General features: G+C 62.3%; 4 protein-coding genes across 5 annotated transcripts; 1 reads left to right on the top strand and 3 right to left on the bottom strand.

Moving 5' to 3' along the window:
- Positions 1 to 123: 123 nt before the first annotated feature.
- SHARPIN (SHANK associated RH domain interactor) lies at positions 124 to 4,277 on the top strand. Of its 2 annotated transcripts, none has more exons than XM_079796068.1 (9): positions 124 to 690; positions 1,101 to 1,275; positions 2,881 to 3,012; positions 3,086 to 3,227; positions 3,312 to 3,402; positions 3,481 to 3,634; positions 3,714 to 3,832; positions 3,917 to 4,045; positions 4,120 to 4,277. In XM_079796068.1, the coding sequence occupies exons 1-9, from the start codon at positions 304 to 306 to the stop codon at positions 4,201 to 4,203; spliced, it is 1,413 nt and encodes a 470-aa protein (XP_079652194.1). In that variant the 5' UTR covers positions 124 to 303; the 3' UTR covers positions 4,204 to 4,277. The 2 variants fall into 2 exon arrangements, with proteins under 2 accessions (XP_079652194.1, XP_079652195.1); XM_079796069.1 differs by having other exon boundaries at positions 507 to 845.
- A 1,129-nt stretch (positions 4,278 to 5,406) lies between these two features.
- CYC1 (cytochrome c1) lies at positions 5,407 to 7,790 on the bottom strand. The gene is made up of 7 exons (XM_079796680.1): positions 7,633 to 7,790; positions 6,859 to 7,055; positions 6,657 to 6,783; positions 6,404 to 6,561; positions 6,157 to 6,317; positions 5,800 to 5,900; positions 5,407 to 5,693 (listed from the first exon to the last, which is right to left on the bottom strand). Exons 1-7 carry the CDS (start codon positions 7,762 to 7,764, stop codon positions 5,589 to 5,591), a joined length of 981 nt encoding a protein of 326 aa, XP_079652806.1. The 5' UTR covers positions 7,765 to 7,790; the 3' UTR covers positions 5,407 to 5,588.
- Positions 7,791 to 9,716: 1,926 nt separating this feature from the next.
- Positions 9,717 to 13,142, bottom strand: GPAA1 (glycosylphosphatidylinositol anchor attachment 1). The gene is made up of 12 exons (XM_079796216.1): positions 12,931 to 13,142; positions 12,534 to 12,713; positions 12,348 to 12,459; positions 12,076 to 12,223; positions 11,896 to 11,997; positions 11,617 to 11,813; positions 11,336 to 11,532; positions 11,096 to 11,249; positions 10,832 to 10,927; positions 10,488 to 10,678; positions 10,236 to 10,406; positions 9,717 to 10,053 (listed from the first exon to the last, which is right to left on the bottom strand). Exons 1-12 carry the CDS (start codon positions 13,002 to 13,004, stop codon positions 9,810 to 9,812), a joined length of 1,866 nt encoding a protein of 621 aa, XP_079652342.1. The 5' UTR covers positions 13,005 to 13,142; the 3' UTR covers positions 9,717 to 9,809.
- Positions 13,143 to 14,401: 1,259 nt separating this feature from the next.
- EXOSC4 (exosome component 4) lies at positions 14,402 to 16,401 on the bottom strand. The gene is made up of 3 exons (XM_079796217.1): positions 16,160 to 16,401; positions 14,917 to 15,123; positions 14,402 to 14,803 (listed from the first exon to the last, which is right to left on the bottom strand). The coding sequence occupies exons 1-3, from the start codon at positions 16,328 to 16,330 to the stop codon at positions 14,444 to 14,446; spliced, it is 738 nt and encodes a 245-aa protein (XP_079652343.1). The 5' UTR covers positions 16,331 to 16,401; the 3' UTR covers positions 14,402 to 14,443.
- Between the last annotated feature and the right edge of the window lie 5,657 nt (positions 16,402 to 22,058).

The following is a 22,058-nucleotide window of genomic DNA, read 5'->3' on the forward strand; positions in this document are numbered from 1 at the left end:
GGCTCCAGCCGCTGCGATCGAGAGCTCGGAGAGCCATTGGGAACGTTACCCGCCGCTCAGTCCTGTCTTTTACATCTACTGGCTGCAGCACCTGTCCGTCACTCTTCTCACCGCCCGAACCCTTCTTCCTTCCTAGCGCCCATTGGTCACGGCTCCTTGCCTGCCCCGCCCCCGGTGGCCGCCAGGTTCCCAGGAGAGGCTGCTGGATCTGTGCGGTGTGGGCGGGACCGGGCTGCAGAGCGTGGGGCGCGGCGACCACCGGAAGGGGCCTGGGAGCGGCGTCTAGCTCCCGCCCGGGTAGACATGGGCAGCTGGGCTGCAACTCTCCCGCTCGCCCAAGCCTTTAAGGCGACGGGACCGCGCCTGCCTTCTAGCCGTGGCCGGCGCATCCGTCCATTACACTTTGCCCCGGCCGTACAAGCCTCCAGGCCCAGCCTCGACCACCCGTGTCCGAGACCCTTAGACCGAGTATATCCTGGGCAAAGCCGGAGGGTCCAATCCCCTCCCCCGCCTACACCCCGGTCTTCGACCCGCTGGCCGATCCCGGAACCCCAGGCTCGCGGCCTCGGTTTCCGGCCGGCACAAGCGCCCGGCGGTCCCAGCCCACGGAAGCGAAGTCGGACGGCCGAGACACGGCTGGACCAGGGATGGCGCCGCCGGCGGGAGGAGCGGCGGCGGCCTCGGACCCGGGTTCGTCCACGGTGCTGCTGGCTGTGCACGCCGCCGTGAGGCCGCTGGCCGCCGGACCGGACGCTGAGGCGCAGCTACGGAGGCTGCAGCTGAGCGCGGACCCCGAGCGGCCCGGGCGCTTCCGGCTGGAGCTACTAGGCGCGGGGCCCGGGGCGGTGAGTGGGGGCGGCCAGGCCCCTCCGCTTGCCCGTGGAGTTCCCCGTAGCAGGCCACTTTCCTTGCTTCCGTTTCCTCCTCTGTAAACGGGGATAATGGTGGCACTTACCTTTATAGGACTACTGTGCGGTTTCGTAAGAGAAGCCTTAAAGCGCTTAGGACGGCGTAGTGGCCCATACCTGCTACCTCGTGCCTTCCGTCCCATGTAGTATGTGCTTGCGGGGAGGCATGAGCTTTGCCTCTCCCATCCTCAGGTCAGCTTGGAGTGGCCTTTGGAGTCCGTCTCCTACACCGTCCGAGGTCCCAGCCAGCACGAGCTGCAGCCTCCACCGGGAGGGCCTGGGACCCTAAGCCTGCACTTCCTCAACCCTCAGGAAGCCCAGCGGTGGGCAGCCCTGGTTCGAGGGGCCACGGTGGAGGGACAGAATGGTCAGTGCCATGGAGCAAAGGTTCATGTGGTTGGCCAGGGACTGTGCTGGGAGAGCGGAAGTAGCCCTGGCCCCTCAGGCTTGGATGGGGAAGGTAGTGGGTAAAGCTGGGCCCACTTGACCCACTCCTGGCCTTCTGGGAAGGCTCCCGGGAGGAAGTGGGGAAAGGAACCGGCCCAGAGCTGGGGCCTGGAGTACCAGACTAGTGTGGAGGGCAGAGCCAGCAGGCCCAGGACCTGGGGAAAGTATTCAGTGGGCGAGGGACAGGCTCAGCTTGAGCTCCTAAAGGCTGGCTGGGCGAGACCTGCATTCGTAGGGCGTGGTGCAGATAGGGCTGGAGAGAAGGATGTTTCCAGAGTTGCTTAGGAGATGGAGTGGGCTGGGTTTTGTGGGTGTTTAACTAGAAGAGTTAGCGGTTGAGACAGAAAGACAGGGGACCAGATACCCTTGGGCTCCCAGAGAGGAGTCCTGTTTGGGAGAGCATGAAGGTGGCCCCGTTTTTATAATCGGGGGAGTGGGAGGGGGGGAAGGGTTAACCGAGGTCAGCAGGAGAGAAGAGGCAGACTGTATCAGCTGGAAGAGCTGCCAGAGGGGCAGGAAGAAAACCACAAGATGGTGTGCCGTAGCCCAGACAGCACAGCGTTTGCAGAGGAAGAGGAGCGTTTTCATTCCCTCGATCACCGGGTGTATCCCTGGCGCCGTCCTGGACTCAGCACTCCCTTAGGCTTTGGAGACCGGGCATGAATAAAACTTCAAGTATCTGCTCTCGCGCAGCTTTTGGTTCTAGAGGGGAGGCAGACATAAGTGAGGAAATAAAATTGTCAGAAGGTGGGAGGGAGGCAGTGAAGTTGACACCAAGTGAAATTGAAGATTGAGGTGTCACCCGTGTGGCCAGAGAGCAGTGGGTACATAGGCCCTGAGGCAAGAGCATGCATTGAGGAGGGCCGGGCCTGGTGCTGGGTGCTTGGGAGCCTGCTTATCTCAGTGGGCAGACAGCTCAGAATTCTGAGGGCCTGACCTGCCTCAAACTCAGGTGGGCTGGGCCTTCAGTGGAGGGATGAGGGAGAGACGGAGCAGCCAGCTCTGTAAGGACGCCCAGGGCAGACAATGCCTGAGAGGGTTTGGGATGGGAGAAGTCTGAGATGTGCTGATGGTAGAGGAAGGAGAGGGGATGGAGGTCCCTGAGGGCACCAGCAAGAGGCCATGCTGACTGCAGGGCTCCTATGCACCTGCTTTGGTTCTCCTGAGGTCAAGGGAATATCCCTGGCTGGTTGAGAGGGCCTGTGGAGGCCAAGAGAAGTCTAGCCTCCGTGGAGGAAGGACACAGGTGGGACCAGACGGCAGAGGGTCCAGAAGGCTCCAGAGCACAAGTGCAGCCCCAGCTCTGAAAGGAGTCAGCAGGGACCTGAGGGGTTCCTTGGCCCTTGGAAAGGCCAAGGCTTGAGGGAAGGCCCGGCTGAAAGTGTGGCCAAGGCAGAGCCCTGGTATCAGCTGAGGCGAGGAGGGAGGAGGCAAGGGTCCTGGACACCTGAGGTCAGAGGGCAGAGGCCCAGGTGAGAGGCTGATCTCGGGAGACCACCTGCCCACCCCACATCTTCCCTCGTAGGCAGTGACAGCCTGCCTCCAGCCCTGGGCCCAGAAACGTGCCCTGTTTCCCCACCCAGTCCCCCTGAAGTGCCCACACTCAAGGCCCCCAAGATGGATGTTCCCTCGAGTTCTGGAGACTTGATGGAGAAAGGTAAAGGCAGGTGGCCAAAGGGGGTGGGGCAAGCAGCCATGCCCAGCTGTGATGGTGCACTCTCTCCTTGTAGAAGAGCTGGCAGGGCGCCTGGCGCAGGCCATTGAGGATGGAGACGAGAAGGGGGCAGCCCACGCTGCAGCTATCCTGGCCCAGCACCATGTGGCCCTCAGTGTCCAGCTCCAGGAGAGCTGCTTCCCTCCTGGCCCCATCCGGTGAGACCTGGGACTTTGTCTTCACCCCACCCTCCCAGTCCTCCCAGGCACCCCGTCATTCTCTGAACCGAAATTCTGGCCCAGGCTACAGGTCACAGTTGAAGATGCTTCGTCCTCTGCCCACGTCTCACTTCAGGTCCACCCCCACTGCACCATCTCAGCCCTCCAGGAGCAGGTGAGCACAGGGTCTGGGGAGCCCCGCTGGAGGCAGGGACCCTGGTGACACTGCCTGGCCCTGACGCTCTGGCTCCAGGTATTCTCGGAGTTTGGCTTCCCACCAGCTGTGCAGCGCTGGGTCATTGGGAAGTGCCTGTGCGTGCCCGAGCGCAGCCTCGCGTCCTATGGGGTCTGGCAGGACAGGGACCCTGCTTTCCTCTACTTGCTCTCAGCACCTCGAGAAGCTCCAGGTCAGTCCTTGCTTGTGTTGGGGTGAGGAAGGTGGGGTACAGCTGACAAGGCTCTGAGCCCCCCCTCCCCCCACCATAGGACGCAGCCCTCAGTGCCCCCAGAAGATGGATGGGGAACTAGGCCGCCTGTTTTCTCAGACATTGGGGCTGCCCCGAGCTCCTCAGCCAGCCAGCTCCAGCCTCCCCAGCCCCCTTCAGGTAGGCAGGAGCCAGGTAAGGTGGGCCTGGGCGGCTGTGGGCATCGGAAGGAAGGGATCAGCAACTACTGTCCCTCCTCCTCAGGCCGGCTGGCCCTGCCCTTCCTGCACCTTCATCAACGCCCCGAGTCGGCCTGGCTGTGAGATGTGTAGCACCCAGAGACCCTGCGCTTGGGACCCCCTTCCTGCAGCCTCTACCCAGCAGTCGCCAATGGTACTCGAGGAGGGGAAGGATGGGATGGGGAGGGCAGCAGAACAGCAAAATGACCGTCTTCCCCCTACCCCCAGGTCACAAGGAGAGAGGACGGCCCTTCCCTTCCAGGCCCGAGGTCCCTGGATGCCCTCCTGAACCTCTCAGGGGACCTCCACTGACTACTCCCTGGGGACAGATCCAGAGATGGGGGGAGGGGCCACGAGCCAAAGTCATTAAAGATTCTTCTGAGCCAGCTGAGTGCCCCCACTTTGTGCGGACTGGGCAGCTGGGAGGATGGAGAGCAGGGCACAGCTCCACCCAGGAAACTTGGCAGAGAGGGGCAGAGTCTGGCTCTCAGCAGGGCTGCCCAGCCGGGTCCAGGTAGCTACGCGAGAGCTTACTTGGACCCCAAGTCCCAGGAGTCCTACAGGCTTGGTGCTGAGGCCTTTTCATACACCGAGAGGCTTGCAGAGCCCTCACCCCCACCCCAACTGCTGACCACTGGGCTAGGGCCCTCTGTGAGCCCCACCCCCAGCCACCATGCCTCCCCTCATCCACCTTGAGCCCCTCAGGCATGCACCCTTTTCCTTTCTCCCACTCAGCTCTCTGCCCTCCCAATTGGCCACCATTCCTTAGGGCTGCTCCAGCCAGGATGCCTTAAATTCCCTTCCTGGGGACAAGAGAAACTCGGGAGCTAGGGCCCTGTGCTCCTGCTAAGGCAACATGTCCATGGCACTCCTTCCACTGACAGACCCACTGAGGTCCCCCTCCCCAGCTTGCTGCTGTTGCACCCAGCTCCGCCTGGCTGTCTGGCCGGACCCGCCACAGCTGCCTGTTGACTGCTAGTAGCACTGCGCTCCCCGCTCCTCTCCAGCATGACCCTTTCTCAGTGGACCCCTCTAGCTGTGCAGCCAAGAGACCAGGAGCACATTCTGGGCAGGCTTTCCTTGCTTATCTGTTTCCTGAGCAGAGGTGAGAGTTGTCTCCCTCTCTCAGCCATGCCCAGCCCAACAGCTCCCTCAGCTCCTCCTGCAGGCCAGGCCCCTCCCTTTGGAATGTGGCCAAGGGCTCCCTTCCCTGCTGCCCTCAGAATGAAGGCCAAGTGGTTCAACACACTGACACTTGGCTGGGTTCTCTGCAGATCCCTGGGCCATGGCCAGCCAGGCCCTTTTCACCTCTGTGACCAGGTGCTCCCCACCCCAACGAGAGCTGCCACCTTCTCTAACAGGTCTCTGCTTCCTGTCCCACAGACAGAACGGAGGGCACCCCCAGCCCGCAGTCAGTGCCACACTGCACGAGACATTCCTGGGAGCTCCGAGGGAAAAGGTCTTCCTCTCAGAGTCCCCTGCAAACTGCACTCATCACACAATAGCCCAAGTGTATCTATTGAGAAACTTAATTTATTTCCATGATAGAAGCTGAAGGTTCTGGAGCTCCAGCCCGGTCTCCTGGCCCCTCCCTTGTGTTCCAGAGAAGAGGGCCAGCTGGGGTCTGAAGAGACCCAGGGTGGCTTCTTGGCTTGAAGGCCCATTCAGACAGGATGGCAAGCAGACCTTGGGCAGGGTCACTTGGGTGGACGATATGCCAGCTTCCGGCTCTTCAGTACTGACCACTTATGCCGCTTCATGGCGTAGAGCAGAGGCAACAGCAAGCCCATCATCATCAACATCTGGGGATGAGACAGGCTCAGAGAAGGGAGGCAGAAAGGACCCCTGCCCAGCTCCCAGCCCCTCCCTCTGCCATGCCCACTGTGCCCCCTTGCCCGATCCTTTCACCTTGAGCCCCATGCGTTTCCGATGGTCATGCTCTGGCTCGGATGCCCAGCGCAGGAAGGTACACACGTCCTTGGCTACCTGGGACATGGTAGCTGGGGTGCCTGGGCCAAGGACAAGTGGTGAGGGCCACTCTTGGGGCCCCTGCCCAACTTAGGATAGCCCCCAGAGCACCCCTTCCATGGTAGATGGGTCCCTGCCCAAGGCTTCAGAAGGGATGGGACCCCCTCAGGACACAATGGCCTGAGCTGGACAGGGCAGTGAAGGCTGCCCACGAGCCTCAGACACGCACAGACAGTGCCCCAACCAAGGAGGACCCAGTGGGGAAATTAGGGCCTACCCTCAGGGTAGGGACCTCACCATCATCAAACTCCAAGACCTCGTCGTAGATGGGAGGAGCCATGCCAATGGACTGGCCAGGGAAGTAGGGGTTGAAGTAGAGGCCTTCTCGTAGCGACACCCCAGTGGGCGGCTCACAGTAGCCCGTGAGCAGGGAGAAGACGTAGTCTTCACCACCGTGCCTAGGACCAAATCCATGCCCCCTCAGCCTCTGGCATGAGTTGGACCTTCCTCCCTTCCCACCAGCCCCTGCAGGAAGCCCGCCTACCTAGCTCGCACGATGTAGCTGAGGTCAGGGGGCACTGCTCCATTGTTGGCTGCTCTGGCAGCCTCAGGGTTGGGGTACGGTTTGGGGAAGTAGTCAGACAGCTTTCCTGGCCGCATGAACATCTCCCCGTCATCATTGGGGCCGTCCTGAATCTCCACCTGCCACGGAGAGCATCATCACAACCCTGCTCTGTCCTCCACAGAGGGAGCCCCAACCACCCCTGGATCCTTTGCAGCACCCCCAGGCACCCCACCTCTTCAGCCAGGGCTTTAGCTTCACTCTCAGTGTAGCACACGCCCACCAGGTGGCGGTAAGCCACGTAGTCCATGCTGTGGCAGGAGGAGCACACCTGCTTATACACCTGGAAGCCCCTCCGGATGCTAAAGAGAGGGGAAGGGTTAGTGGAGCCCGGGATCCCACCCACCCACACACTCCCCCAGCCAACAGCCGCACACCTGGTGTGGTCCAGGGAGGAGAGGAGGCCGCGGTGAGACCACGGATAGCTGGGGGGGTGCAGCTCCAGGTCGCTGGCACTCACGGCCGTATGCAGAGCCACAGCCAGCCCTGCACCCCCTGCCGCCAGCATGCCCAGTGCTGACAGCATCACTTTTCGGCCCCGGGACTGACCAGACTTCGACGACAAGGACACTGCCTGCAAGAGCCGCGCTCAGCGCCTGCCAGGACACCACCCATCCCCACCTGGGCTCTGAATCCCATTCATCACCCAGCACAGGCCACCTCCTGGGGCCGCCAAAAGACCACACCGCGCCGCTGACCCCTCGACCGTGAGTCCCCCCTGAGGACGGGGTGTGAGGCGTGTTCTCGGATCCTGGGCCGGGGATCACGCCGAAGTGCACAGGGGTGCAGGGGCAGGCCAAGGTCACCGCAGCGGCCGAGGTCAGGCTGAGGTCACTTCAGGACGCCGGCCCCGTGCGGAAGGCGCGAGCCCGCGCGGGCCTGGGCGCGCCCCCAGTGAGAGCCCTCACCCCGACCCGGCAGCGAGCCCGCCCCGCCACCCCCACGCTCGGCACGCGGCGCCGCGGCGGTTCGGAGGAGTGGGCGCCCGGCCCTGGTCCCAGGAGGCACCTAGGTCAGCAGGCAGCGGAGGCCCGGCAGGGCGCCGGGTGGCCGAGGCCGCTCCCCGCTGGCTGGCCCGCGCCCGGAGCCTCCCCGCCGTGACCTTCAGGGCTGTTCGGCCGCGCGGCGGCCGGGTCCGGGCCAGCGCTCACCTGAGGCGTCCGCAGCGGGAGCTGCCCGGGCCGCGCGCCGCACAGCAGACCCCGGGCCCGCGCACCGGGCAGCCCCGCGCCCCGCGGGCCCAGCACCGCCCCGCGAAGCGAAGCCGCCGCCGCCGCCGCCATCTTGGCCTCTGCAGCGCGGCCGCCGCTCCCGACGGCCCCTGCGGCACCACGAGAGTTCAAAGCTCGCGAGAGCCTGGAGCGGGGGCGGGGCTGGAGTCCGTCAGTCGGGGCCAAGGCGCTGTCCCGCGACGCTGTGGGTCGCGTCCTGGGAACCAGCCGTGGGCGGGCCCCGTCGTGATAACGGCCAAATCCCCGGTCACCGGGCTCAGCGGAGATGCGCCCCCAATGCCCGGACGACCCCGTCTAGAACCCAAGGCGTCTCCTAGGCCATCGCGCGCTTTTATCCGTGCAAGTCTGCACCCGGCGCGGGGCGGGGGGGCGGGCCCTGCTCCTGGGGTTGCGGGCAGGCACGCCGCCACAGCAGAGCCACCGGGTCACGCCTGGCCGCTGCACAACAGCCGGACGTGTCGGAAGTGGGGGGCTATGGAGAACACTGACCTTGGTGGAGAAGGCACCGCACTGCCACAGCTTCAAAGGGAAGTGCTTAGGATTTTATATTCATCCTTTTTATAACTGACCCACATCTTTACCACTTGACTTCTCTTAAAAAACAACAAATACTAAATAAAAATTATTTTTTAGCCCTAGCTGGTTTGGCTCAGTGGATAGAGCGTCAGCCTGCGGACTGAAGGGTCCTGGGTTCGATTCTGGTCAGGGCACAGGCCCAGGTTGCGGGCTCGATTCCCAGTGGGGGTGTGCAGGAGGCAGCCGATCAATGATTCTCTCTCATCATTAATGTTTCTCTCTCCCCCTCTTCCTTCCTCTTTGAAATCAATAAAAAATATATATATATATATTTTTTTTAAAAATATATATTTAAAAAAGTGACTAGAGGTTCCAGCTAGACCTTGGGGACCAACAGGCCAAAGGGAGTCACAGTGGGTCTCCAGCACCCTTGCCCCAGGTCCATCCCCACATGCTGGACAAAGGGCACACGCCCCTCAACAGGGACTAGCAGAGACCTCTGGAGAGAGGTCCCAGAGAAAGCCCCTCTGGATGCTGGCCCTGGGAGTGTGCCAGCTGAGCCCCCACTGTGGAACCACGGGGTCCACGTGAAGACAGGAATACAAGCCCCACCACGGTGCAGGCCTGGGCAGGAGTTGGCGGCTGGGGCTTCCTCCTTGGGACTCCCCAGGCCACAAGCAGTACCGAAGGGACATTGGTCAGGAGCTGATCCTCCAGGTAGCACAGCTCTGCCTCCCTCCAACACCGAGGCCTGTGAGGACTGGACTCCTCTCACAGCCCTGTGGGGTGCTGGTGGGGGCACCTGGGCCCTCCCACAAGAAGAGGCATTTCCAGCCTGAAGTTTCCACCCATGATGGACGGGCCAGGGCATCACCAAAGGGTCACCCTTTGCTTTCCTTCCCTCCAGAATGGACACTGGATCCCAGTTCCTTTCAAGGGTCTCAGAACAATCAGCAATCCGTGCCAACCCACCAGTGCCCTCCCCGGGGGGCTGCACCCCTGTAGTCTGTTTCTGGGTGGGCTCCTATGCCCCGTCCATCCTGGGTGCCTGGTCTGGTTCAGCTGAGGAAGATGGGCCAGGTGCTCTTCTCTGCTCCATCCTAAGCCCGCTCACAGCGAGGTCCTGGCCCTGGCTGGGCCCCCAGGCCCCACACCCAGCCTCCTCTGCAGGGCTCCAGCTCCAACACCTGTGCCCGTTCAGCCCCAGCACCGACGATGGTGGTGGTGTGAGGTCTCTGGGTGCCTCAGCTCCTGTCAGACACCCCCCTGCTGCCACTGTTTTCTCTTACCAGCCCTGTGCCTCCCCCAGCACTGGACGGTGATGCAGAGACCTCTGGGGTTAGCAAAGATGCCGCCCAGTCAGTGGACCAGGGCGTGCCCTCCAGGAAGGAGCTGTGCAGGAATGCCAAGCCTGCAGGCAGAGCGGCTCCCCCACAGGCCCTGGAGCCCACAGACAGCAGGCAGTGGGTCAGCAGCACAAGGGCAGCTCAAACAAGACACCTGTTTATTTCCTCGGAGGGAGAAGATGGGGTGTTTGGGGAGTTCCTGCCACAGTCTTTGTGCCACAGGGCAGGCAGACATCACTTCCAGAAGAGAACGTTCCAGAAGAGCAGCCAGCAGGGGTAGAGGCCCAGCGCTAGCAGCGGGAAGAGCAGGGCGCCGTAGATGTGGTGCTCCAGCACGCCCTGGGCCAGCGCCGCCAGGAAGAGCTGCCAGCCCTCGGCCAGCGACAACGGGGCCTCTTGCAGCTCCCGCCACAGGAACAGGCTGCCCAGGAGCGTGGCTGCTGGACTTGTCAGCACCAGCAGGGCGGCATAGAGGGGCCTGGGGGGAGGAGCAGGGTCAGGGCTCTGAGTTGGGGGCACAGGCAGTAAGTTGGTGTGGAGGGGTACTGTGTGAAGGCATAGTCTGTGGTGAGGGGCACAGGTCCTGGAAGAGGGCGTGGGGGGGGGAAGGGGCTCGGGCGTGGGGGGGGGGGAGGGGCGAGGAGGCTGACCAGTACATACCGGGGCCCACTGGGCTCAGTGAGTGCAGCAGCAGGCACCATGGTGGCAGCCAGCAGGAAGCCCAGGGAGAAGTTGGTGAGGGCGATGCAGGCCAGCTGGAGTGCCAGGTAGATCAAGGCTACCAGCTTCAGTGCCATCCAGCCCCTGTCTGGGGCCTGTGAGCTCACCACACTGAAAGGGAAGGGGCTCAGAGGCAGCTACCTGCATGGCCAGGGTGCCCCCTGCCTGTGCCCACCCAGCCCAGCTCCTCACCGGTGGGTGTTGTGTGGAAGGGCCAGGCCGGCGGCATAGATGGCCAGCAGCGTCAGCACCACAGCTTCAGCCTCAGCCACAGGGAAGTGCTGGGCGGCCACGTGCTGGCCCAGCACCGGTAGGACGTAGAGGGCCAGGCCCATGGCCTGTGAGATCAGCAGGGGTGCCACAAGGGAAGCCAGCCCCACGCCCTGCGGGGCACAGAGGTGGTTGGAGATGGGCCCTGGGGCCAGGTGAGCCCAAGGGTCCTCTCCACCATCCACCAGCTGAGACTGAGTGGCAGCAGTAACCACCCCCGGGACCCTAGAAGCCCAAATTGAGAGCAAGAGCGGAGGGACCGTCACCTGTGCTGGGGGGAGGGGAGGACTGAGTCCAGAGGCCGCCCCCGCCTCCTTAGGGCCCACTCCAGCCTCATGCAGCTGCATCCACAGTTCCAGGGCGTGGCCTAGTCAAGGACTCTGACGACAGGTGTGACGGATCTGCCTGCTGGGGAACCCAGGGCTCACCCTGCCTCCCTCACCCCGAGGATGAGGGGCTCTCCCTAGCCTAGAGTGGAGGGGACCTGAGGGAGGCTGGTCACAAGTGGACTGTGGGGGTGCAGAGGATATCTTGAGACCAAGGACCAGGAGCAAGAAGCCAGCAGCAGGCATGTAGAGGCCGATGGAGACAAAGCGGGAGAGGGCGGGGAGCAGGTAGAAGAAGAAGGACTGGTGCAGACGCTCCAGAAGGTGGTTGAGCTTTCGAAACATGCCCTCCAGAGCCCTGCAGGTGAGCGACAAGGTCAAGGCCGGCCAGGGCCCAGGCACCCCCACCCCCGAGCAGGGAAAGGGAGAACCAGAGCCACTTACTTGCCCACTGCCACCAAGTCATACTTATACTGGCGGAAGCTGTTGATGCCGCGCAGGGTGAGAGCCTCCACACGGTAGCGCAGGAAGAGGCCGTGGGGACCGTGGGGGCGGCCAGAGGCCTGTTGCAGAACCATGAGCAGCAGTGTCTGCAGACCCTGCAGCGGCCCATCTATCGACGTCCAGTCCTGGGGCTGCAACTTGGAGGGTTTGGAGACGGTCAGAGCCGGTCAGACACCACCCTCCCCGCCACAGGCCCCGCCTCCCCAGGCAGGGGGCCCTACCTTGCCCTGCAGGGTGCACAGCAGCCCCCCTTTCTGGCAGAAGGTCTGGAAGAGGTTGAGCAGGTCAAGGTTGGGCAGCTGCCCATTGAGCCCCTCCACGGCCACGTCAAGGCTAGTGACCACATCGCTGCTCAGCTCCAGGGCCACAGCTGCCTGGATGGCCCCGGCCCGGCCCTGCAGAGGGGATGACTGCATGCCTGTGGGAGCAGGTGAGTGAGCTGCCCCTGGGGGCTGGTGAACCAGGGCCGGAGAGAGGGCCGGGGAAGCGAGAGCACTCACCAGTGACGTTGACGTCGTGGTAGGCTTCCAGCCACGCCTCGGTGCCCAGCAGGTCGTGTTCCGTCACCAGGAAGATGATGTCTTTGGCCCAGTAGATCTGCCCTGGGGGCCGGCAGCAGGGTCAGCAGCACCCGAGGCAGTGGCCAAGCCCTCCCTTGCCAGGAGTAGCCCAAGACTCACCCCGAAAGTGGGCAGCCAGTGCCAAAAGCAGCCCCACAGCCTGGCTGTTGGTGGAGTCGGGGCCACAGGGCACGGTGAGCACCAGAGACTCGGTGCTGGCAGCGCGTGGGGCCCGCAGGATGCCGTACACGTTGGTGCCCGACACCATCTGCAGGCGGGATCGGTGGGGCAGCCTCAGCACGACCGCCCTTCAGCGGGCTGGGGCCTCTCCCCGGCCCCGAGCCAACCCCCAAGGCGCTCTTTGGTCCCGGGCACCCCCGACCCCCAAGTACATAGCGCTCGTGGGTCTCATCTGGAAAGGGCAGTTTCCGGGAGAAGCTCTGGGTGTAGACCTCCAGCCCCACGGACCGCATCGTCCGCTCCAGCCAGGCCACCGGCAGAGCCCTGCACACAGACAGCCTCTGGGTAGAACCCGGCCTCGACGACCCTGCGTCCCCGCTCAGGGCTCCGCCGCTCACCCCAGCTTCCGGCGGTGGGCAGCAAAGTCGCGGGCAAAGGCGCGGGCGCGGTCTCCGCCCGCAAACTGCTCCTCCACCATGGTGGAGCCCATGGCGTTCTCCGACATGTAGGTGCGCTGGGTCAGCGGCGGGAAGGCCAGCGCGAGGAACCAGGCGATGCCCGCCACGTAGCTCAGCACGCTGCGGGGGGAGAGGGGCCGGGGAAACGGGGCGTCAGGGGGTCCTGGGACCCCGGCCTGCCCGCTCCCCGGGGCCGAGGGGGCGTGTCTGCGGGGCCTGGAAGCAGAGTCCCTGCACCGTCCTCAGGGCGGGAGTGCTGGGCCCCGAGGGACGCCCCCGGCGCCCGCAGCCGGAGGGGGCCGGCAGCTCGAGCCCCGACCCCCGGGCCCGCCCTCACCAGAGCGGCGCATTGAGGCGCAGAACCAGGCGGACGAGCGCGCGCCGGCGCACCGGGTCCGACAGGAGGCCCATGGCGGGCGGGGCGGCTCGGGCCGCGGTCCCGCTGCCGCTCCGGCCGCCAGCCGGGCGCCCCCTTCCCGTACCACACGCCGGGCTCCGCGCCGCCCGCGGTTCCGGTCCAGGCGGCCCTCGCGCAGCCGCGCACGCGCAGTGCCCGCCCACCCGCACGCCGCGGGCAGAGGGGGTGGGACAGAGCAGGACGGGGCGGGGTTCTGGGCCGCAGCGTCGGGCGCGGAGGACCCGCCCCGCCCCCGGCTGGCCGAGGCCTCGGGAAGGCTGGGCGCGCAGAGAAGGTGCTGGATTAGGCAGGTGAGTGGAAAACCCGAGGCGGCCATCGGGGCGTGGAGGCCGAGGCTGCTACTGGGCATGACAGGTCAGATGCCGGTGGGGTGGGTGAGAAGTAAGGGGGCGGCTGGGGGCTGAGGCCAAGGCTTTGGCAGACCCATGCCTATGGCTGTCGGTGCCCAGACATGGCGGTGGGTGCCCAAGTGGAATCACAGGTGAGCCCAACACTGAGGGCATCGGGGTCAGAAGGCCACAGGAAGGTGCAGATGGCACTCCTAGCCAAGACGGGTTCCAGAGAGGCGGGGGGGGGGGGGGCGCCTCCAGGTCGGGACTTTAGGGGAGAAGCAGCCTCTGGGTGTGGGCTGCAGGGCTGGTGGCCGGGGCTCAGGCAGGTCTGAGAGCAGGAGGGGGAGGAAGGGGCTCTGCCAAGAGCAGTGGGCAGAGGGTAGTGTCTGTGTCCCACTGAGGGTGGTCGGAGCTGAGGAGACAAAACTCCAGGTGAGAACATTTGTCTGCTGTATTTTTGGAGCCCAAGGTCAGTAGGACAGGCCCAAAGAGTTCTTAGGGGGGAAGGGGACATTTAGTGCAAGCCATAGTCCCTAGGATGTGGGACACGGTCCCCCACATCTCCATGGTGGGTACCCATAGCCAGCTGAGTCTCCCTCAGCCCTTGTGCTCAGGGCCCTGCATGGGCTGGGCAAGACAGACTCCAGGGTCTAATGGCCTGGCTCAATGGTCGGCAAACTCATTAGTCAACAGAGCCAAATATCAACAGTACAACGACTGAAATTTCTTTTGAGAGCCGAAAACCGACTTCTGCACAAGGGCCACGAAGTTTCAATCACACAGTACGTGCGCGCCCGCACGTGGTATTTTGTGGAAGAGCCACACTCAAGGGGCCAAAGAGCCGCATGTGGCTCGCAAGCCGCAGTTTGCCGACCACTGGCCTGGCTCATTGGCTGCCTTGAACCCTTCTGGGCATAAGCTGCTCTCTCCACCCAGGGACACGCTCCCCCCACCTTCTTCAGGATCTGAATTCTGAGGCTGTAAGTAAGGTCCCTAGTCACCCCCATGAGCCGGCACAGGCCAAGCTCTGAGAGAAGGAGCTCCTGTGGGGATCAAAGTATGGTGTGTGGGTTTTATTCTGGGCACAGGTGGCAGGATGCTCAGTCCCCCAACAAGACAGAGGCCTCACGTACATGCTGCCGGACCACGCGGTCCAACACAGTGTGCACATCTCGGGCAGCCCGGCCAGCGGCCTCTAGCACCCGCTCCAGGTGGTCCTCATGCAGCCTGGCGTCCATCTCAAGCAGTGCGATCTGGCCTGAGGCTGGCAGCAGGGCCAGGGCCAGCTGGGGGCCACCAGCTGCTTCCTCTACGTGGCTGAGGTCCGCCAGGGCTGTGCCGTCCACAAAGCCCGCTGAGCAGGCGCACACAAAGTCCCGCATCGGTATCCCAGCATCCAGCACTGCCAGCGTGGCTGCATTCACACAGGCCGCGTAGGTCCCACCGTCTGCCTGCAGCACCTGCGGGGAGCCCCACCCACAGTGGCTTAAGTCCATCAGGCTGCCCACCCTTGCCCACCGTCACGCCCTCCATCTCCCTCCTCTCCCCCGGTTGAGGGCTGCTGCCTGCTCACCTGCACATAGATGTCAATCTGGGAGCGTGGGTGCAGCTGCGTAAGGATAGCTGCCTCGAAGGTCTGACGCAACTGCAGACCCATCTCGCAGGACTTCCGGTCCCCATGTGGTCGCCGCTTCCGCTCACCTGTGCTGAAGGTTGCGGAACTGTACTGACAGTTTACCAGGGCCCTGTCAGGAAGGGCTCGTGACCGGGAGCCCCGGATCTGAGGGAGAAAGGACAAATGAGCCAGGCCCACTCCTCCCAGCTCACACTACGCCTTCCTCTGGCCCATCTCCCTCCAACATCCCAACGAGCGCAGCTACTTGACCTCAAAAACAGAGGGCCACGAGAACAATCTCTAAGCCACCGTCACCTCCGGGTCTTAACTCTCTTAACAAGCCTCCCTGTTTCCGTCCTCGCCTCATCCCCTCCAAACGCATGTTTCACTTGGGGCCAGTCTGTTTACAAATACCAAGTCTGATTCTGTCTCCTCTATACAGCACCCCCCCCCCCCCCCCCCAAGGATTCCCATCAGATAAAATCCGAAACCTTTTCCCTGGTCTTCAAAGCCCCGAGTTCGTGCCTCCCTAGAAACCCCTCAGTCTCATTTGGAATTATTCTCCTTCTCCCCCACCAGCAGCCTTTCAGCTCTGCAAAGACGCCCTGCTTGTCTCCACTCCCTCTGGCCTTTCCCCTCCAAGTTCCCGCCCCCGGAAAGCGGGGCTCCTAGACGCACGCGTTGGGCGAACATTTCTTCGGTGCCTGTGCTGAAGACCGGCAATGAAACCGGGGTGCGGGGGGTGTTATTTAAAGCCCCTGTGCCTACGGAGCTGATGTTAGTGGGAGACAAAGAGTGAGAAAGAGAAATGAAACTGGTGTCTGAGGTGACAGGTGCAGAAAGGCAGGGGAGCCTGCGTGCCGCTGCGTGGTTGGCGGGGACAGGACTCGGCCCGTGAGTAAGGGCGCCTGGGGAGGTGCGGTCCGGACGGCGAGGTCGGAGAAGAGAGGTGAGGACCCGGGGGGAGCGCGCTGACGCTTTGAGGAAGAGGAGGGGAGGGCGCAGGGGGGCAGAGGCCGATGAAGAAGGCAGGGACCCTCGCGCATCACAGGACTCGGGCTTTCGCTCCGATGGAGCCGCGGCCCCCCAGGCCGTGCCGCGCAAACGGAGGCGCGAGCGGGCCGTCGCCTCCGGGGCCTCTTTTCAGCCTGGCGGCCGCCGCCCACCCCCGCAGGTCGTCCGGCCCGCGCAGCCCACTCGCCTCGTGCGGCCCGTAGACCACGGCCAGCGCCTTGGTGTTGCCCTGCTCGATGTAGGCCGAGCCGTCGGCCTGCGAGAACACGCCCATCCGCGCCTGGATCTTGCGCAGCTCCCCGGCGCGCCGGCCGTCCACCCGGTAGCCCTGGTCCGACAGGAGCTCTAACCCCGCCATGCCGCCCAGCCGCCGGCCCGGCCCCCGCCTCCCAGAGAACTACGGTTCCCAGCGGCCGAGACTACCCGACTCCAGACCTGGCGAGGTCTACGGTTTCCGGCGGTCCGGCTCTCCACTTCCTGCCTCAGAGAACTACGGTTCCGGGAAACCCTGAGCCCCACTTCCGGTCTCAGAGAACTACAATTCCCGGCGGCACCACTTTCCTCACTTCCGGCCCCGGGGAACTTGGGCAGAGCCGGCCGGCCGCCGAGCTGGAGGCCCGCGGGGGCGGAATTCCCTGTTCCCACGCCGGCCTGGTCGCCCGCGCAGGGCTCGCTCCTCTTCGGGTCCGGGAGTCCCCTCGGCGGTTCGCAGGCGCAAATGCATCTATTCACCCAAGAAACACACTTTCTCTTACCGTTTAGTATTTGCATTTGTTCACTTGAAAATAGACACCTGTTCCCCAGCTGGTTTGGCTCAGTGGGCAGAGCGTTGGCCTGCGGACTGAAGAGTCCCAGGTTCCATTGCGGTCAAGGGTACAAGCCTGGGTTGCGGGCTTGATCCCCAGTAGGGGGCGTGCAGGAGGCAACCATTCAATGATTCTCTCTCATCATTGATGTTTCTCTCCCTCTCCCTTCCTCCCTGAAGTCAATAAAAATATATTTAAAAAAGACACATGATTTTGTATTATGCATACACTAGTGACCCAGTGCATGAAATTCCTGCACATTAAAAGGGGATTAATTAGAGGAAATATTTTAATATTGCTATTCGCCCTTTCTCTATAATAGAAGTGTCAGAGATGAAAGAAAATTAGTAAAATGTATATGAAAACCTTCCTCCTGTCAGAGTCTGGGGCACATCACGGGACCCAGAGTCAAGTCCCCGCCCACCCACATGCACCTCAAAATCGAGTGAGACCCAGACCCTGCCGGCCCTCCCCATTGGGCTAGATCCAGACCCGGCCAGTCCCACCCTTGTCAAGCTCTGCCAGGCAGGGGGCTAGCCTCAGGTCCCCTGGCCTGGTGCCAGGATGGGGGGCGTGGCCTGAGGTCCCCCAGCCCAGACCGGGTGGGGGGCGTGCCTTGAGGTCCTCCATCAAGCCCCGCCAGGTGGGGGACACGGCCTGAGATCCCCTGTCAATCCCCGCTGGGTGGGGGGCATGGCCTGAGGTCCCCCGTCAAGCCCCGCCAGGTGGGGGTGGCGCAGCCTCCGGTCCCCTGGCCCAGCACTTGGAGGGGGGCGCAGCCTCAGGTCCCCTGTCAAGCCCCACTGGGCGGGGGTGCGGCCTGAGTTCCCCTGACCCAGCATTGGGGGTGCACCTTAAGGTCCCCCGTCAAGCCCCACTGGGTGGGGGGCACTGCCTGAGGTCTCCTGTCAAGCCCAGCCAGACAGGGGTTGAAGCCTCAGGTCCCCTGGCCTGGCACTGGGGTGTGTGGGGGGGTGCAGCCTGAGGTCCCCCAGCCTGACGCCAGGGCAGGGGGTGCAGCCTGAGGTCCCCTGTCAAGCCCCATGGGGGCAGGGGAGGGCGTAGGTTCAGGTCCCTGCTGATGGCTCGTTAAGGCTCCTTATGGGAACTTGGCCTCAGCTGTGGGTGCAGCCATCTTTGTGACAGAGTGGTGGTTAATTAGCATATTCCCTCTTTATTAGATAGGATGTGGTCACATTTTTATTTTTTAATAGATTTTTATTGATTTCAGAGAGGAAGATCGAGGGAGAGATAGAAACATCAATGATGAAAGAGAATCACTGATCTGCGCACAGCCCCCCCCCACCCCCCACCCCCCCGCCCCACTGGGAATCCAGCCGGCAACCAGGGCATGTGCCTTGATGAGGAATGGGAATCGAACCCGACCTCCTGGTTCGCAGGTTGTTGCTTGCAGGAAATAGGCCTCTGTGATCCATCTCCAGCACAGTCAGCTATTAATGGGAATGGTTACTGAGTTTCCCCAGGGCAAACAGAATGGAGGGAGGAGCGGAGAGGGTACAAAAACAAAGAGCTATGTGCCTGAGGCAGCATCACCGTGGAGGAAACCCTCCAGGTGCCCAGGATGAAACACTTCCTGCAGCCTCAACTGCGGGGAGGGGGAAGCAGGGGGCAGGTAGGGGTCGGGGAGACAACTAGAAAAGGCCTCGGCCTATTTATTTACTTATTTTCACAAACCCTGTGTCGAGGGCAGCTATTTTTTAAAATGGCCCAATGGGAGACAATGAGACCTCCCCGAGTTCAGGGAAAAGAGCCCCATAGTACTCAGCCGATGCCGAACGGGAGGAGGGACTCTTGCACCCGAGGGGTAAACAGCCTATGCTCCCCGCTCCCTGTGAGCCTGTCCAGCCACACCCGCTCTCGCAAGAACGCATGAGGTCTTGTTTTTGCCGTACTTCTGTCCCTGAATCTGTTACTGAATGCGGACAGGGGAGCATGTCTCACAGTGCTCAACCACTGAGCCACACCAGCAGGGCCTCTTGTGACTTTTGAGGTTTTCTCTTTGTCTCTCCATGTTCAGGCTACATGTCAACTCCTGGGGGTTTCCAGGAGAATCCGAGGATGCCCCTGGCACGGAGTCGCTTTCACGTGCTGCCTCTCTCCACCAGGAAGAGATCTGTCCTTCCAGGAACGCCCCCGAGGACGTGAGACGCAGCCAGCATAGTCCCCACTTATACCTCAGCTGTGCTACCAACTTACCCTAATGCTGGTGTAACTTCCGCCCTAGTCACAGACCCATCATGCAGAGCCTGTCCCCGAGGCAGGAAGCCTGGCGCTTCTTAGAATTCTGCCTCCACAGCCTGCTGGCCGGCTTCACGAGGGTCTGAGTGGAAGTTTACTGCCCTGAGCCTGTCACTCTTTTTTCTTGTTTTTTTAATCCTCACCCAAGGACATTTTCCCCATTTATTTTTATTTATTTATATTTTGGTTAATCCTCACCTGAGGATTTTTTTTATAGATTTTTAGAGAGAGTGGAAGGGAGGGATGGGGAGAGAGAAACATCAATGTGAGAGACACATTGAGTGATTGCTTCTGGCAGGTGCCCTGACCATTCACGTCAATGGTGCCAGGCATGGAACCTGCAGCCCAGGTGCATTGATGGGCCGAGGCTCTAACCACTGAGCTATTGGCCAAGGTGAGCCTGTCTTTCTTTTGGGGTAAGAGCTCTAGTCCTGTCATCAATACTCTACCCCATAACCCTTAGAATTAGGGTTACTTCCTAATTATTGGGACCTTTAAAATTGTCATTGTTTTCATTGAGATTAAGTGCAGTTGCCCCTTAGTCCCCTGGAACACTGCTCTCAGAGGCTTCCCCCCAAGTCAGCAACAGTAAGAACTCCCCAAGAGGTCGCCATGCCACACGGGAGGTCACTGTGCCACACTGGAGGTTGCTGTGCCTCACTGAAGGTCGCCATGCCACACTGGAGGTCGCCATGCCACACTGAAGGTCGTCATGCCACACTGGAGGTCACCATGCCACACTGAAGGTCGTCATGCCACACTGAAGGTCATCATCACATGCCACACTGAAGCAGCTGGGGAAGGGACATGCAAATCCCAGCCACACCTGCTTGGTGAGTGTGAACCGCATTGAGCAGACCAGCGAGGAGGAGCCTAGGACGTACAATAAGCAGTGATTAAATAAATAGAATAAAATGAAATAAAATAACCATAATGCAAGGAAAGGCCTCAAAACGGGAGCTGCACAGAACGGCCCCCGAAGAGGACAGACCACGTGAGAGAAGAGAGTCCTTCATGTTTTGTGAACCGTAGACCCAATCGCTGGCCTTGGGGTGGCTCCCCTGACCCCGAGAACCTGCCGTCCTCAGACCTCTTGCAGGGCCTGCCTGCGGATTGCCCCAAGACTGGGGCCCTGAATGTGGGGCCTCTTACCGGGTGCCTGCCCTCTCTGTGACAATGCCACTGCCTGCACCCCTGTAACACCCACAACCTGGCACAGGTGGGTGGGGACCTGGGAGCGGTGGCCAGTGAGTGGCCAGATGAGCAGGTGGGGGTGACTAGCTCTCTACCCCTCTCCCTGCAACACGGTGCTGGGCTGGGACGAGGAAGCTTTTGTCACCCTGGCTGGTGTTGCTCAGTGGATAGAGCGTTGGCCTTCGGACTGAAGGGTCCTGGGTTCGATTCCGGTCAAGGGCACATGCCCGGGTTGCAGGCTCCATCCCCAGTAGGGAGCGTGCAGGAGGCAACCGAGATCAATGATTCTATCAATTGATCCTTCTATCTCTCCCTCTCCCTCTCCCTTCCTCTGAAATCAATAAACATATTAAAGAAGAAGGAGCTTCTGTCCTCCAGGAGGGATCTTCCTCAGGGACCCCAAGGCCTGGGGCGGGACCCCGCTAGTCATTTGGCCGTGGCCCGTGTGCCTGCTCCAGGTGGTTGGAATCGCTGGGCCTGGCCCCAGAGCCCCGGAATGCCCAGGGTCGCGGGGGCAGGGGGAACGCTGACCTCACAATGGCGGCTCTGCCGTCCCTGGCTGGCCCGCTGCTGCAGGTCACTGCTGCCCTCCCCCGCCCCAACAATGCCGGGCATGTCCCTCCTCAGCAGCTACGAGGGCCTGCGGCAAGAGATCCAGCGGCTGGCCCAAGAGAACGAAGAGCTGCGGCGGCTCGTGCAGCTGATCCAGGAGAACCAGGAGCTGAAGCTGGTGCTGAGGAACCGCGGCAGCAGCCTGGGCTTCTACGGCTCGGAGCTCCTCGCGGAGGTGGCCTCCAGCCCCCGGCTGCCCCGGCGCAGGACCATCAAGTTCAAGGATGCCGAAAGAGGTGAGCCGCAGGGGCGTGCAGGGGCTGCACCAGGGGCCCCGCCCGGCTTCACGCATTCGGCTTCTGCCAAGACAGAGGAGGGAAACCGCCCGCCTGCCTGGCTCAGTGGTTGGGCGTTGACCTGTGAACCAGGAGGTCACGGTTCGATTCCAGGTTTGGGGCTCAATCCCCACTGGGGGGCGTGCAGGAGGCACTCATCAGTGATTCTCTCTCATCATTGATGTTTCTATCTCTCCCTCCCCCTTCCTCTCTGAAATAAAAAATATATACATTTTTTAAAAAAAAAGAAAGAAAGAAAGAAAGAAAGAAAGAAAGAAAGAAAGAAAGAAAGAAAGAAAGAAAGAAAGGAAAAGGAAAAGGAAGCAGGACTCCAGGGTGGCTCATAGGTTTCGGCCAGACGCTGCAAGTGGACAGCGGCCTTGGCACAGGCGGGAGGGGACCCCAGGCCTCACCACACTTGGGAGGCCTCTGGCCCTACAGGGTGAAGGGGATGGAACCCGACAACCCGGGGGCCGGCCGCCTGTCGCTGCTGCAGCCAACTGAGCAGAGGCCGAGCGGGGCGAATCCCAGATGAGCGTTTATTCCAGGCCTGGGGCAGCGTGGGGGGCGGCAGGCCCTCCACAGGCATCTGCTCTGCACCCCCAAGCCGCTGCTCACTGGGCGGGAGGAGGGAGGTTACACGGGGAGCAGGAATGACAGGCCAGGGGGGCGGGGGGGGGGGGCGGGCTGGGGTGGGGCAACCAGGTTGTTCACCTTCCCCTGATGGGCGGTTCCTGAAAGGGGATGGACCGCCTGCCCAGGCTGACCCCGGTGGGGGCTGAAACTCCCAGCCGGTTAGCGTGTCCTTTCTTTAACCAGAACCAGGCGAGCACGGCTCACAGGCCATGACTGATATTTCCCACCAAAGCCCCGAGACTCGATTTCTGCCCCAACAGGGAGACACGAGTGGGTGCGCTGGAGGCGCAAGGCCTGGCGGCCA

The sequence above is a fragment of the Cnephaeus nilssonii genome (assembly GCF_951640355.1).
Source record: "Cnephaeus nilssonii genome assembly, chromosome: 18".
Lineage (NCBI taxonomy): Eukaryota > Metazoa > Chordata > Mammalia > Chiroptera > Vespertilionidae > Cnephaeus > Cnephaeus nilssonii.